The following is a 17461-nucleotide window of genomic DNA, read 5'->3' on the forward strand; positions in this document are numbered from 1 at the left end:
TCCAGATGGAGAAGTCAGGTGGATAGCTGTATATGTGAGTCTAAACTAACTGGAGAGATAAGAGGTAGAGAAACAAATTTGAAAGTCATCACCTGCATATAAATGGTATTTAAAATCTGAGGACTGATTAAGATCTCCTAAGGACATCTTAAAGAATGTAGGAAGAGAATAAAAGAAGTCTCAGTGCTGAATCTTTGGGCATAATGAAGGTTTAGTGAAGAATAAGGACACAGCAAAAAAGACTGAGAAAGAGAAATTATCAGAGTAGGGAAGAAGCCAGGAACAGATGGCATGACAATACTGCCTTCTTCACAGGGCTGTTTTGAAGATTAAAGGAGATAATGCTAGTAAAACTACATAATAGAAGTTTAAAAAGCCTTACAATATCCCTCCTAAGTGGCGAATGGGATTCTAGCCTTTAGCGCTGTAGTCTACCCCAACCAGATGTAGTCTCTCCCAGCTGAGCTGGTAGGAAGCTAGAAAGCCAGCCATACCTGTCTCTCCCTCAGTGCGGGATCCAAAGGAAGTCATCACTTACTCCTCCCTTAGTGTAGTGAGGTGTTTTCTCTGTATATGTAATAGAGGATTTGGGAGGAAGGGTGGAAAGCGTATGTTTCTCAGCCTTAACTCTCCAGCAATTGAAGCACTTCCTTCTCTTATTTCACCATATTTTTTTCTCTCATCTCTACCACGCCACCACTTTCCACAAGCAATGAGGTTCTTCCTTCCCCGTCTATAATAATGGTAGTAATGGCAAAAGATTAGAAACTCTTTCTGCTCAGTGATTCCTACATCAAGAAAATTTTAAGGTTGGCTTTAACTAAATATGTTATTCCGGGTTCTTTGAGAAGCAAACATCATGATGACATTAGACATTCAGGAGATCTATTCGGGGAAAACAACTATAGGGTAAATGAGGGAGTTGGAGGAGGCTGGGAGAGCTATGGGATCTCCATATATCTGACCCTTTTGAAGAGAGGGGAAAAGGAAGGTCTTAGACTGAATTGCAATTTTAAGAAAGGCCACTGGGAGTCCTGGAGCCACAGTACCTGCTCCACTGCTTCAGTGGCTGGCACCTGACTGGGGAATGCCTAGTGTGTTGACCTGTATGAATAGGTGAAGGATTTCAGAGCACCGCAGGAGCCAGTGATTTTACTTCTCCCAGAAGGAGAGATGGTTTTTGTGGCTGCCACACTTAAGGACTTGATTTATTTCCAGCACATTTATTTATTGATTTATTTACTTCCAGCACATTTCCTGTTCAGTTGGTCATTAGCAAGTTTAGGTCCCAAAGATCCCACTGAAAAAAATCACAAGCTGGTGTTTTCATTGTGTTTTGCTTGAATTGATTTAAAACAATCCTCTCCATTTCATCCCCCAGATAGTGTTCTTCATCTTAGGCCTTGAAGAAACTCCTTTCTAGTGTCTTCCGATCATTTCTTCAGTTTATGATTTAAAGTTTGGACTTCTAGTTCTGTTATTCTTTGCATTTTGTGTTTCCCTCCTTAAATGAATTTTTTTCCCCAGGCTCATTCTGAGGCAAAATATGGATGAATACCCCCACCCTTCCTATTGATACATTTTCTAAATTACTCTCTTTTATTCAGTTAATATATTTAAATAATTGTTAAAGATAATTGTTAAAATTATCTTTTTGTGGCATATTCAGATTGGTGAATATGTGGAGATGCAGAGGGAGTGGTGTGCCTGGGGAGGAAAAAATGATTGATAGATAGATAGATAGACGTATATATAGAGAGAACAATAGATATAGATATCTATATAGATGCATATATTTATATAGATATAGATATGTATAGGTAGATATATATGCACATACATATATATATATCTTTTTTTAATTCTGTTTCTTAAAACTAAATTCTTTTCTATTTTCGGTCTGTGGTCACTAATTTCATGTGGTTATGATGTTCTCTGCTGTTTCTTATCCTAAATGTTCTCTTGCCTTTCATTCCATTCACCTTCATGTCCTTAGGTAGGTGGGCCTATAATTCATTACGTAGTATTTGGTGGTGGAAGCGGGATGGGGCAAGGAGTGTAGCTCATTTATTTATACACATGCTTTTTCTCTCCTTCAAATACAAATCTGAAATTTTCTTTTCGGTGTGCTTTAAGATTTATCCCTCGTTTCAGTAAGCCTTATGTAATTAAACCAAGAATGATCTAGATCTGACCATTACTTTTTTATGTAGGAATTGATAATGCATTAAGGGTTTCCTTTGAACCCATACTTTGAACCCAGGCATTTAGCACTTAATCTTCACATTAATGCTTTAAGGTAGATGGTAAATCCATTTTACATGTGAGGAAATTGAGCTGGGAATAAGTTAAGAAACCCCAAGGTCACATAGTTAATGTATAATTAGGTTAAATTGGATCCTTCAGATTCTCCAGTTTCTACTATTTCATCATGCCTTGTCTGTATGTTGTCTTAATTTTATAAATGTTGTACAAATGAGTTTACATCTTAACTGATCATCTCAAAGTATTTGTGTTTGACCTAAAGATACCAAACAGATATTCTGAGATAATCTTCACCATTGCCTATTATCTAGCCTGTTTTCTTTGCAGTTTTTTTGTTTATTTTTTGTTATTTTTAAAATTGCTACTAACTAAATAGTACCTTTAAATAAGTAGGTAGCATTTGTTAAAGTTCTATCTTATGTAAAATTTCATTTTAGTTTTATGTCATACATAAGAATGGTGTCTATAGCAAGCTTTAAAAATCTATAAAAATTAATGTTTTGCCAAGACCTTTATAAAGCAACATGTATTTTGTTAAAATTTCTAAATAGCAATTCTGAAACTTGCTCTCTACACTTCATAACAGGAAGTGATTCTTATTTCTTATGCTAATGTTATGAAAATATTGTGAAATGTTTCAATGAAAGGAATTACCCAGTAAAGGTAAACTTGATAATAAAAAGTTCTAAATTTTTGTGGCTTGTTTATGTTTTACTGCTACTATTATTACATTTACAAACTTTTTCAAGGGACAAAAGTATTTCACTAAATCTAAGAAACAGTCACTGTGCTAGAAAAGTAGATAGAATGCACTTTTTAAAAAAAGAATCTGAACAAAGCAGTTAAAACGTAGTTGTCCAGTAGATTTTAATATTTTTAAAAGCATTTTTGGCAATCAGGAAACTCATCTTATATTTCAGCCGTCGTTAAAAGGGAAAATTGGTACTCATAATTAGAGGATTTGTAGTTCTACAAGTATTTTTCAAGTGCTGGACCAAATGTCCTCTTTTGTCTTGCTAACTCTTTTTACTCATTGATTTGAATTTAAGTATCAGACCTTCTCTGACTTCCTAGACTAGGTTAAGTTCTGCTGTGTGCTTTTATATTTCATAGTACCCTGTATTTCCACTGTCAAGATATGAATCATACTTTGTTGTAATTATATTTTTATAATCTGCTTTCTCTAGTGTACTGTAAGCTCTTTAAAAGATGTGATATTATGTTGGCCACTGTTGTATTTATAGCACTTAACTAGTCATTGTAAGTGTTCAGTGAAAAACTCTTTTGAATGAAAATAAATAAATTTCAGGAATCTTTTTGGGTTATAGAAAGCAGTTGTGCATACTTGTTAATCTGATAAGTTTTAATTGCAAAATGAATGCTTTTATTTCTTCATCTCTATGAACAAACTGGAAAAACTCAGAACACATGTTGCTGTCTGCTCTTACAAGTGGAATTACTCTTCTTTCCCTTTACCTGTTTATAGCTACTGAAATTGCATTCTCCTGTGAAATTGAGGCAGTTTTTTTCTTTCTCTGACAGCCACAGTGGAAGATAGGCAAGAGGAAAGCAATGGAACCCTGCTGATGGAAATAGGAGCTAGCATATTTTCTCAGATCCATTTAAATTCAAACTAGGATCAGTGAGCAATTAGGAGTTGACTCACAGATATTATTATCAAGAATGGTAGTTGATTGGAGAACTCTGGAAGTACTAAACAAGCTGGGGAATATTGCTTTATTTTGTAACTGTCTATGGCAGTGGCATTTTAGAACTTGGAATCTAGGGGTCCCAAGGGATTGTTTTCCATTATACTTTATAACATTTTACTATGTAAGATATAATTTCTTAGAAACAATAAGGTGTTTAGTTTCTGATGACAGACTGATGAGTAAATGACATTTAAATAATTCATTAAAATTGTTTAATGCCATTTAACTCCTTCAGTGTTTTTCAAAGACCTTTCAATGTCATGTGCTCTGTCATGTGCTCTTTGGCCTCTATAGCTTAATAGCTCTGTGTGTAAATTATTTACCATGATCAGTTCAACTATTTGAGTGTTTATTGCATGGACCCCAAGCTATTAATTTGAACAAATCTTTTATTTGTTTTTCTTTTTTCTTTCTTTTAATTTTTATTGGGGCATATTTGATAACAGTGTGTTTTTCCAGGACCCATCAGCTCCAATCAGTCAAGTTGTTGTCCTTCAATGTAGTTGTGGAGGGTGCAGCTCAGCTCCAAGTCCAGTCACCGGTTTCAATCTTAGTTGCAGGGGGGCGCAGCCCACCATCCCATGCGGGAATTGAATTGGCAACCTTGTTGAGCACTCTTGCTCCAACCAACTGAGCCATCCAGCCGCCCCGCCAGAAGCTCAGCAGCAGCTCGTTGTCTTCACTCTAGTTGTGGAGGGCACAGCTCACTGGCCCATGTGGGAATCGAACCGGCAACCCTGTTGTTCACAGCTTGCGCTCTAGCCAACTGAGCCATCCGGCCACCCTGTTGTTTCTTTTTTATTTGTATATTTTTGTGTTAATGTGAACATATCTAAAAGAGAAATATAAATATGAAATATGAAGTATTTTAAAGCAAATAGTTCAAATTGAGTTTCTTAAAACATTTTAACAGTGTTGTGGTTTTGTACTAGTTTAGAGAGACTATTCTTATTTCATTTGGAATTTTAAAGGCATATATGGACTTTACTATAAGCTTTAGAAATGCTTGAAAGCCTGAAAACGTGTTAAGTATTATAACAGAAAGATAAGAAGGTGTATGTCCTTTTAGTACCTTAATTCTCAAAAAGATTTTATTCAAAATTTACTAGAATATAATATTATTAAATTAAAATGCTATCATGAAAAGGAGTATAGTGCACTATTTGGCTTAATTTTCTCTGTTTTTCCATTTTGAATTTGTATTCAAGTAATGCATGTACATTATAAAGTTGTATAGTTATAAAGAAAACAGTGATCTCTTCTTCCACTCTTTCGTATCTTTCCCTGTTACAGTTTTTAGTTCTCCAAAATTGTAGATGATGTATCTCCTCTTTAATACTTGATTTATCAATTTGAGACTACTTATTACTTGCTGTGAAGATAATACTATTTTATCCTCCCTCGACTATTTTTGAATAGTTATTATTTCAGTTCTTATTTTACCTTTGAACCTCAATACATATATATATGCAAATATATTATTATAAGAAGAAGCTCAATATATGTATTTACGTTAAAAAAAAAGAGATGTCTAAGCAGTCTCCTTAGACTCACCACTATATTACAGGAAAGATATTGATACTTTTACTCTTTCCTGCATCAATCTTCCTAGCTTTCTACCTCTTGTCTTATGCCAGCTGAATATCAGCATATAAATATTGACAAGGCTGATAATAGTTATACTTTTCTGTTACCAGATTTCAATCTTTGTATTTTGTTTGTAAGTTGATTGTAGAAGTTGCAAAATAGTAAACCGTGTTTATTTATTGACTATGTAAATGTTAGCTACAGAGCTAGAATTACATTTCCCTCTTTACAAGTCTGATGTCACGGCCTGTGTGCCACTCAAGGATGGTGTTTCTAATGCCTAAGTCAAATAGATTATTTTCTACTCGGTCCCAAATCAGTTGTTCAAATTAGCCCATAATCATATTACGACAAGAACACATTCACATAAGTTTGCTTTGTGTTTCCTAGAATTTCTAAGTACCTTTTTTCGTATCAAGGCAAGAAACATGTTTTTCTCACTGTGTAATTAATATTATTTAATACCTTAGTTATTCTGTTTATTGATTATAATCATTTTTGTTGCTCTTTTTCTTAAAGACATGTGTCTTGGGACTGAAAAACTTTCTGTACTAATTTGAGCCATTTATTTTCTGGGCTATCCTACAACTGCCATTCTGGGATTTCCCTTCACTGGATCCCTATATTGATTCCATTGTTTCTTTCTACTCATGTTAGTTAACAAATATTTATTGAGCACCTACCTCATACTAAGCACTATTTTTGACCTTGAAGATATACCAGTGAACATGGTTGATAAACTGTGTGCCTGTTTTTCGTTTTTATTGTTTTTTCATGCTCATTTTGTTATAGGTCACCCTCAAGTAACTGCTGAAAAGTCACAGGAAGTAAATTTTCAAAAAATCCTTGGATGGCTGAAAATGTGTTTATTTTACTATTGAATTTAGTGAATATGAAATTCTAGGTTCAAAATAGTTTTCCCTCAAAACTTTGAAGACATTTTTTCAGTTTGTTACCATTCAGTGCTGATAAGAAAATTGATATTATTCTAATGTTCATTCCTTTATAGATACTAGATTATTTTCCTTTCTGGAATTTAAGATCTTTTTATCCTTGTTCTGAAATTTCATAATTGAGTGTGTGAGAGTGTGTGTGTGTGTGTGTGTGTGTGTGTGTGTGTGTGTACACGTATATACCCTTTTGTTTTATGGCTGCATCACTTCTCGTATTTCCAGGGATACAAAATATCTCCCTCCCACCCCAAATTTATTTTGTGCTCTCTGAATTGGTTCTTTTCTCCAGGATCAGTTCTATTTATTTTTGTTTTTCATGTTACTGGTTTGCTTTATACACTAGATAATGATCTTTGGTTGTGTTTAAGAACGTGAGACTGGGTTGAATTTTCTGCATACTTGGCATGATATCCTCTGCTTTTAACTGTATATCTGTTTTACCCCAGCCCTTCCACATTCCCCCTTCCCCAGGAGTTTTCCTAGAATAGGAATATGGACTGGAGGTTCTGTATATGTCATGGGAAGTTTACTTTTCATTAAGAAAGTAGGGAGCTATTATTTGTCCTGGAGGGCCCTCAATGGGTAGGATTTTACACTGGGGCACTGACAGTCAGCTGCAGCCCTGTTTTTTTAATTTCCTCGTGATTTCTTTTTTAATTCATTATTTACTTTAGAAGTGCATTGTTTAAGATTCGTGTATTTGTGGATTTTCCAAATTGTTGATTTCTAATTTAATTCCATTGTTGTGAGAAAACATACTTTGTATGATTTTAGTGCTTTTAAACTTGAGACTTGTTTTGTGACCTAGAAAATAGTTTATCCTGGAGAATGTTCCAAGTGTGCTAGAAAGAATGCGCATTCTGCAATTGTTGGCTAGAGTGTTCCATAAATGTCAGGTCTGGGTGGTTGTTAGTGTGTCCCAAGTCTGTTATATCTATGCTGATTTTCTGTCTTACTGGTTCTATCCATTATTCAGAGTGGAAGCCTACAACTGTTATTGTTGAGTTCCTGTTTCTTCCTTCAATTCTGTAAGGTATTGCTCTGGGTATTTTGGGGCTCTAGTATTAGATGCATATGTGTTTATAATTGTTATATATTTCTAATGAATTGACCCTTTTATTATAAAATTCACTGTCTCTAGTAACACTTTTTATATCTTCAAGTCTGTTTTGTCTGATAGTTCTTAATGTAGATGTTCCAGCTCTCTTTCGGTTTGTGTGTGTATGGTATATCTTTCTCCATCCTTTTGCTTTCGACCTATTTGTATCTTTAAATCTCAGGTGTGTTTGTTGTGAACAACATATAGTTGGATATTAATTTTTTGTCCTATCTGACAATTTCTGTCTTGATTGAAGTGTTTAATCAACTTATGTTTAATATTATTACTGATATGGTTGGATTTATACCAGTATTTTGCTTTCTGTATGTCTCATGTCTTTCTTGTTCCTCTGTTCCTCCTTTTCTGCCTCCCCCACTCCCCTTCCTCACTTGATCTTTCTGGAACACCCATTACTGATATTATGGACCTTCTAGGATGATCCTCTAGTTTTGTTTTGTTTATTTTTTGCAGTGCTGAAAGAGCAGTTTATTAGAAATGAAAGTACACTCCAAATAGGAGCAAGCGAGCGAGCACAAAGCAGTGGCTCAAAAGGCCTTCTACTTTTATCTTTACTATTTTATCTTTGCATTTTTACATTACTTTTTTGGGAGATTTTCACAACTTTATTTTTTCTCTCTCTATTGAGTTTTTTCTTTCCTGCTGTTACATTTCTTTTTTTTTTTTTTTAATATTTTATTGGGGGAAAGGGAACAGGACTTTATTGGGGAACAGTGTGTACTTCCAGGACTTTTTTTTTTCCAAGTCAAGTTGTTGTCCTTTCAATCTGTGGAGGGCGCAGCTCAGCCCCAGGTCCAGTTGCCGTTGCTAGTTGCAGGGAGCGCTGCCCACCATCCCTTGCGGGACTCGAGGAGTTGAACCGGCAACCTTGTGGTTGAGAGCCCACTGGCCCATGTGGGAATCGAACCGGCAGCCTTTGGAGTTAGGAGCACGGAGCTCCAACCGTCTGAGCCACCGGGCCGGCCTCTGCTGTTACATTTTTAATTTCTAAGATTTATTTTTGTTTTCTGTATTTCCTTTATGGCAGTCCTGTTTTCATTTCATAGTTTGGTACATTTTTATTTTTCTGAGAGTATTTATAGTTTGGTGATAGTGTTTTTTTCTTCTCCCTACATAGCTTATACTTTTTAATTTTTTTAATGGTCCTGTTTGCTTTAGTTCCTTTCACCTTATAAGCTTTTCTCAGATATCAGTTGATATTGCATTATCTGTGTTTAAGAGAAGGAGATAAAAATTGATTAGAATCTCTGATTAGAATCATCTGCCTGATCTGTTTCATTGATGATCCCTAATGTCAGTATCTTTAGGTCTTTCTTGTTAGGCTGGTCAGATTTCTTAGAGAAGACTCCTTTATTCTGCTTCCTGGAATGTGTAATCGGGCTTGCTACCATTGCTCTTGAAGCCAGGTAGATGACGAAGCCTGGGCTAGGGTCTGAGAATTTGGTGTGCATATACAATCATTTCATTATTGTACTCCTACCTTTAATTGTGCCTGGTATCTCCCAGACTAGACACTGTCTGTTTTAGACTCTCTAAGAGATGAAACCTCTAGTCTTCTGCTGGGAATGGAAGGGGTAATCACTTGACTGCTCAGAATACAGGAGGGAATATGTTTGTATGGAAAATATCTTGAAACATACTTTAAATTAGTCATTACTGGTACCAATTTTTGTACCTTCTATGCATTCTACAGCATAAATCAGGTTGTTTCTAGGTCAGTATTGTCCAGCAGAATTTTCTGTGATAATGGAAATGTTCTATATCTGCATTGTCCCTATGGTGGTGACTAGACACATGTGGCTGTTGGGCACTTGAGGGTGACTAGGGAGCTCGATTTTTAGTTCCGTTTAGTTTAATTTAATTGAAATTGAAATAGACACATGTGGCTGTGGCTACCATATTAGACAACATAGTTCTAGACTTTTCCCACCATTTAGCGTTGTTAGGTCGGTTTCTATTTATTTGTCTACCAGCTATTTTATTTTCAATTACTTTAGTTTTTTCTTCCATTCTCCCTCTCCTCATGGGTTTGTGTCTTTGAAGATATACAAATATCTTTACAGTAGTTTTGTGAGATTTTGGGAGGGAGCAAAAATATATGCAAATGTTCACTTTGTCATTTTTACTTAGATGTTGCTCATTATACAATATGGTTTCAAAGATCTTGATCATCCTAATTCCTGTCTTTGGAATGTACTCCAATTAAACCGAGATGCCCAAATCTTTATTCCTTCATTCTAGAAATTCCAATTCCACTAATGCAGCCCTATGATCTCTAATCCTTATCAACATTGTTGGTATGAGTTTTACTTTCATATAAAAAAACCCTTTAGGTTCTTTTTGTTTGTTTTAGTTGTACAGTTTTCATGTTTTACCTCCTTAACATTTTTAACATTTTTTAAAATTCATTCAATATATTACCATGCTGTGATTTCCATAGACACTTAAATATTTGCATTTTATTCATTTAGGTTATTGAGTTGAAATTATCTTTGAATATATATTTTCTAAATTCCTAATGTGGGGTATGTATCTTTTTTTAACCATATTTTTTCCTGATTATATAAATAATGAAATTAGAGAAATTTTGGAATATAAATAACACTAAGAAGAAAATGTCCTATAATACTGGTACCTGCAAGATAACTTAGTAACATTTTGGAGTACACCTTTCCACACACCCCCTTTGCCCCATGCAATATATGTATTTTCCTTTTCAGCACTCACAAATAATTAGTAAAAGTTACTTGTAATCTTTTTTACATAATAATACATTGTGAATTTTTACTAACATAGGAGTTTTTTTAAAAGCTGAAAAGAACAAAGTATGAGGTGACTTTATTTTTAAACTTTGAGTTCCTTGAGTTTTTAGTATTAATTCAACTAAAAAAATTGTTGAGCACTCATTATGTGTTATATCCTATGCTGAACAAAGCAGATGCAAGCTTGCTTAAGATATAATTCTGCCCTTCAGTGCTGTCCTGGGGTTCATATTTTGGCTATAATAAATGAAAGCAATTTCAGTTTCTTCAATAAATAAGTTCCCTTAGGTAGAGTTTACAATTGGCAGATTTTTATAGAATTTCACTCCAATTGCAGTCTGTAGATAGTAATGTTGTAGCATGATTTCAGCCTTTGAGAATTTGTTAAAGGTATAATACAGCTTTAAAATAGTTCATTTTCTCTGTGTTTGCCAAGACAGTCTTTTAGATCTTCATAAAGCATAAAAATTTTGGAGTTCAAATATAAAGAAATATCTTTTAGTAGTTGAAAAATATTTTGGGTTTTTTTCCTTTATTTTTCAGCTTTATTGAGATATAACTGACAAAATTGTAAAGTTAAGAGTACATCATGGTGGGCAGCCAGTTAGTTGGTTGGAGCGTGCATGTTAACAAGGTTGCCCGTTCAATTCCCACATGGGATGGTGGGCTGCGCCCCCTACAACTAGGATCCAATATGGCAACTGGGCTTGGAGCTGAGCTGCGCCCTCCACAACCAGATTGAAGGACAACAACTTGACTTGGAGCTGATGGGTCCTGAAAATAACACACTGTCACCCAATAAAAAAATTTAAAAAATACACCATGGTGATATGATAGACATGTACATAGTGAGAGAATTCCCACCACCATCTGGAGTTAATTATTAATTAACACATCCGTCACCTCATTTATTTATGAGAACATTTAAGTTCAACTCTAAAAATACTTTGTTTTTGTTTCATAGATTAAGAGCAGGATTATGTGATCGCTGTGCAGTAACTGAAGAACATATGCGGAAAAAACAGCAAGAATTTGAAAATATCCGGCAGCAGAATCTTAAACTTATCACAGAGCTTAGTGAGTTTCCTTTCTTCATTTATTAAGTATTTAAAGCATAATGTACTGTTGCTGAAACCTATTAGTAAAGTGGTTGTAATCAAATGGACTGTTTACATATACTTTTGTTAATTTAGGCAGAGATCAAATGTCCTTTTTTCCCTTTGTGTAGATTTAATCTCATGCTTATTTTAGTAAGAAATAGGGTACACAAAAGTTTGTGTAAATACTGTCCAGTTGGCCTTAACATCTCACCAGCTATAAGACAAAGAAAGTTTCCTTTGGATATGTCCATATTTGTTTATTTGGTTTTATCTTTATTTTATGTAATTTGACTATTTAGTAAAGTTAGATACAAAGCAGACAATTTAGTATTCTATAAAGGTGTACACTTTTTTGGGTTTTCATGACATACTGTTGCAAGAATACGGTTTTCAGTTACGCTCCTTCCCCATTTAACATAGGATTTTCTTACATTCTTAGCCTTTTTTTTTTAACCTTTTTCTTTTAACCTTTTTCTCTTCTAATACCTTTCTTAACCTTCTTCTCTTTTAACTGTTTTTATACTCTCCTACTAACCCTTATCTGGATTCCCTATAAGCAATTCATAATCAACATGTCCAAAATCTGATGAATTTATCTTCTTTCCCAAACAAATTCCACCTTCTGACTATACATTTTTCTATTAATGATATTGTTATCCTCTGGATACTCAAGGAAGACTATACGAAATATATGCTCATTATTTTAAAAAGTTAGAAAGAACATAATTTTATTCTACTCTCAGAGATAACTACTATTAACAATCTGATACATATCTTTCCAGGTCCAGGTTTCTCTGTTTCTGTCTGTCTGTGTCCTTAGTTTTCCCCCCTCTTCTTTCTCTTCTCTTTTAAATTTTGATGGGATCATACCATATTTCTTGTCCTAACATGTGTTATTTCATTTTATACTATGTCTTAGAAGTCTGTACATGTTAGTATATTTAGCTGTATAGATTCTATGGTCTGTATGTGTAAATACATGCATGTGTTTATTTAGTAATATAAGAATATTACCAAAGTGTAGAAATTACATTTATTACATCTCAGTAAACGTAGTTGAGATCTACCATTATATTATCATTAGTATTATCATTAGTATTACAGATAATTTTCAGTAATGTCCACACATCTAATAGTGAGATTTCCAGCAACTTTTAACTATCTAAAAATAGCTGAAAACTCAAAATAAGCCAAAAAACCTAGATGTTAAGGAATAGGACAGTGTTTTTCTTTTCCATGGCTGCATTGTATTCCATAGTGTAGATGTCACTTACTTAGCTATTCTCATTGATGGACAGCTCAGTTTTTTGTTGGAGTGTTTGAGAATGTCCATTTTCCTGCATCTTCTTCAGCTTTGAGCAAATGTAGTGATTGCTAATATTCAAACTGGTGGGCAAAGAATGATCCCTTTTTAAAATTAGCATTCTCCTGATTACTATCCAGGTCAAGTATCTTTTCACATGCTCTTCAGTTTGCATTTCTTCTTGGGTGAATGCCTTGAATATCCTTTGCCTAATTTTCAGATAGATAAAATATTTTGTGAGTTCTTGTTGAAAATTCAAAAACAAGACTATAGATGTTTTACTAACCTCTTTAATAAAATCTGTGTCTCCTTCTAAACTTGAGTATCCTGGTTCTCAAGGACACAGGGATGAAAAAATTAAAATATTCCCTAACTATTCATTTTTAAATCTCGTATTATAAACTAGTAGTCTCAGATAACACAACTAATAACACCACCAATGTGATTTCTGAAAAGTTCAGGAAAACTAATTTTACATAAAAACGAGCAAGAGAAAACTTACTAAGGTCAAATCCCAAACAAAGTTGTTGTAAGAATAAAGACATTAAGAGCTTCATGTTTACAAATTTTTGGTGTTTCTGTCTCATTGCTGCTTTTTTCTTCCTGTCCTGCCTTTTTTGTTGTTATTTTTACTATTCCCAGTTACTGAATTTAGAGGATATTTGGGTTTTAAATTTCATTTTTATTTGATCCTTTACTATTTTCTTTAATTCTTTATTTCTATTCTTTTTGATCAACCTTGAAATTTTACCATGCATTCTGAAAATGTAAAGTTAATATCTCAACCCTCTTCTGAATCACTTTGGTTCTGATGTCCCAGTGACACCCTTTCTGGCTTTTCAGTGTTGCAGATTGACGTACTTTTACAGTTGTTTTGTCATTTCATTAGATTTGGAGAGGAAGAGTCAAGTAAACCATCTTAATCAGAAAGCTAAGGTCACCTTTGACTTCTCTTACCCTATAAAGGATGAGTTGCCAAATAACTACTGCTTCTGCCTCTGTAACAGCTCTTCTGCCTGTCCTCACTTCCTATTTCTGTACCTTGGCTACTTCTGCAGCTATTCCAGATACTCATTTATTTTAATGCAACATTCGACTAGAGTCGAAGGATATTGACTTCAGTGTTCGACTTTACCCCATGAGCTCAAACTATAGAAAATCTTGTCTGTTCCAGAAAGGAAGTTTAGGAAAGCAGATGTACATTATTCTATATTTTTGTGTTTTTCAAGAATGAATAGCAATAGGAAATTTTTATACTTTAGTCATTTATTTTAATAAAATGTAGCAATTTATCATATTTACTTAAAAATATAAATACTGTAATTATTTTTTGTGGATTTTTTACACATTTTGGAGAACAAACTTGAAATGAAGTAATGCAGTGAAAGGGTTAACGATAACCTGACTTGTCAATGCTTTCTTCTCACTTTGGTATATATATAAATACAAACAAATTAATCTTCCTATCATTCATCTATGAAAAATAACTGATAACTTTTAAGATAAATTTCAGACTTCTTAGCTTGCTTTTGAAGGCTTTCGACCATTTATTATACCCAATCTTTCTAATTTTGTTCCATTAATTCTCTGCATAGAATAGTCACCTATCAATCCAGCTCAGTTGTCCTCTTTGTGATGAATTATTTCCTGATCTTTTCAAGGGCCCAAAGCAACCTTTTTCTCCTTAAAATTTTCTTTAGTATTTTATCTGTATCTCTCTAATGGCCTTGTCACTTTCAGCTGTATAAAACACGTCTATGTAATAGCTTGTCTCTCATTACACTGCACTTTCCTTTAGGTCATTGTCCATATCTTAAGTTGTTTTTTAGATCCTCCATAGCAGGTAGTTTAGCAGCCTCACATATTGTAGATAGTCAAAAAAGTTTATTTACTCAATGTATGGAAATATGTTTAGATTTGTAAAACAGTGAATTAATTAGTCACAAGTTTTGGATGATAATTAACTTTCTTTGGTAGAGACTAATTGTATTTTGTGACTTGATCTCTTGTATGTATTCCTCCTAGTAAAACACACACTTAAGCTGCGACATCATACTAAAGATTGATAAGACTTTTGTGCTGACTACAGTGGAAATTATAGCCCAAAATTGAATTTCTGCTTTATAAATTAAATAAGGATGGATAGGAAAATTTAGTTGAGGTAGATTCAAATAAACAGATACTACTTCAATGGATATGTTTAGATTACTGATACCATAATTATTCATGAAATATAGCATATGACTAAGGAAGAAAACTTGACTTAAGTATATTTATATTATAAAAATTACACTGATATTCAGTGTTATATTACTTTTATAATCAGATTTATTTCAAGATGAATGACTGTCACTAAAATGGTATTTGAAATGAGTAGGGCTGAGTAACCAGATGGAATGCTTCTTGTCCTCAGTATGAATAATTAGACTCTACTCCCCAGTACATACGGTACTCTTTCTTTTTGCCCAGAAGCATTACATAAAATTATCAGTTAATCATTTATATGGAACTGGCACAATAGGAGATGTAGTAATTGCAACCTCGGAACAAATTAGTTTTGCACAGTAACATTAACCCTGACTAACATTGTGACTTAGAAATTCTAATGTCTCTGTAATTGTTGAAATTATTTAAAAAGCCTGATATACATGTTAATAGAGTTATTACATGTGCCTTCTTTTTCACATTATATTTAAGTGAATGAAAAGAATACTCTACAGGAAGAAAATAAAAAGCTTTCTGAACAGCTGCAACAGAAAATTGAGTAAGTATATTTTCGAAATTGCACCAGAAAATTGATATTTCCCCGTAACTTTTCTTTCTTCATTTTACTTAGCTATACAAACTGTAAAGATGTATTAAGAGTTGCAGATTTCATTTAAAAAAAATTATAAAGTGTTATGTAATAAAAATAGAAAATTGTTATATTTTTGTTCATGTTTTTGGAGTGTATATGCATCTCTTAGATTAGTGTGCAAGTTTATAGAGAAAGTATCCGAACATTTTAATTTAAAGCATTTTAATTTTTACAATGATTATTATACACAATACATTATTAAAACACTTATATTTCAAGTAATATTTGAGTTTTGTTACCTCTTCCAGCCCTGTCCCAAAGCTTCATAAAAGCAAACCGAATAAATATTTCCTCCTACACAGTTCTCAGGCCTCAAGAACTTCCTCTCTCTGATCCTCTCCCCGTCCCACCATTTTTCTTAAAGAATAAAAATAACTTTTATCCTGTGTACCAGTTACTCTTCTTTGTATGTTATCTTTGTTATTTCTGATTCTCACTGTGATTCTTCAAGGTAATTTTATTATCTTTCCTTTATGGATGAGGAAACCAAAGCTCACAAAAGTCAGATAACCTGCCATGGTCCCACAGCTAGTAGGTTCTCAGACCTTCACTCAGACCTGTATTTTCTGACTTAAAGGCCTCTGTTCTTTTCATTATGAGACAGTGTCTCAAACAAATAATCTATTTTCTGGGTATGGTCTGACTGATGCAGAGCAGAGATACAACTAGTTCTTATTTCCCATGTATATAAAGCTTATATAGTGTTTTTTAAGAATTAGGATTCAGGATAGTCTTAATGGTTTTAAAGGGCTCTTCAGGATTTTGTTGCATTTGAGTAGGCAACAACTTTGGTACAAACTGTGCAGATGTAACATTATTTTGAATAGTTACTGTCTTATGTATAAACACGTCTCACAGATGGAATTAACATCCTTATCATTATACTTTTAGGTAGTAGATATTCAGTAGAATTTTAATATTCTTCCCATGTGATTAGTTCACTGTATATTGGTGGCCAAAGGGAATTTTGAGGGAGGATGATAGATGAAGAAAGAAGGCTAGGGAATCAGACTGAGGTTATCAAACGTGTGTATGAGAATGTCAACACTGAACTAATTTTACTCATGCTGTATATTGAAGTGAGGCTAGAACACAGATCCACAGTCTTTTAAATATGATTCCAAAACCCAAAAGGTGTTTTTTTTAAATGTTATTCACAACCTAACTTCACCTCAACTGACAGGATGCTATTTATGATCCTTATTTATCCCACCACATTCCTATGCTTTGCTTTGAAAATATCAATGTGCTTGACTACAGGATGCCTCAGGCTCCCCTGGATGTGTTAGGTAATAATCTGTATATGCTCTGTATTACCCTTCATGTAAAAAAAAAAATGTGAACTCTGAATCACATTTGTTTCCAAAGACTGCAGATAAGTGATTGTTGACTTATATTAATTTATGTTATGTGAAGTAATTTAGCACAGGTAGCTTACAGTGTTTTGAACACTTTGGGCTTGATATTTATGAAACCAAGGTGTATAAATATATTAAAACTAGATAATGTCATGTGCTTGGTAGAAATACTAATTCGAATTAATCATAATTAGTTTTTTTTTTTTAGTGTTCTCAAATTCATATTTTTCCTGTTGAAGCTGATTGGTATTTTAGAAAAGATGAAGTTTGAAATTACAGTAAAGATTAATCATGTAGATGAGCTCAGGGCAAGTATGTTTTATTTAGGGCGTGCCTTAGAACAGTGTAGGAGATAATCTATTGTGTCTTTAAGTTCTGTTCTGAAATTCAAGATAGTTATTCTCATAATTCAACTTCTGTGGCTTGCTCTCCTCAAACAAATTTCCT

At 33.6% G+C, this 17461-nt stretch overlaps 1 protein-coding gene across 7 annotated transcripts in view; it reads left to right on the forward strand.

Annotated features, from left to right (window-relative positions):
- RBBP8 (RB binding protein 8, endonuclease) overlaps positions 1-17461 on the forward strand; it is a 95156-nt gene that overhangs the window by 40119 nt on the left and 37576 nt on the right. For 5 of the 7 annotated variants that reach the window (XM_074340242.2, XM_019741272.3, XM_074340239.2 and 2 more), the window contains exons 5-6: positions 11361-11473; positions 15497-15563. In XM_074340242.2, coding sequence (XP_074196343.1) covers positions 11361-11473; positions 15497-15563 — 180 coding nt within the window. Of the gene's footprint in view, positions 1-7493; positions 7551-11360; positions 11474-15496; positions 15564-17461 lie in introns of all 7 variants that reach the window. The other 2 variants (XM_019741273.3, XM_074340243.2) reach the window with 1 other exon arrangement.

The sequence above is a fragment of the Rhinolophus sinicus genome, chromosome 4 (genome assembly GCF_057876585.1).
Source record: "Rhinolophus sinicus isolate RSI-liver-muscle chromosome 4, RSI-T2T, whole genome shotgun sequence".
Lineage (NCBI taxonomy): Eukaryota > Metazoa > Chordata > Mammalia > Chiroptera > Rhinolophidae > Rhinolophus > Rhinolophus sinicus.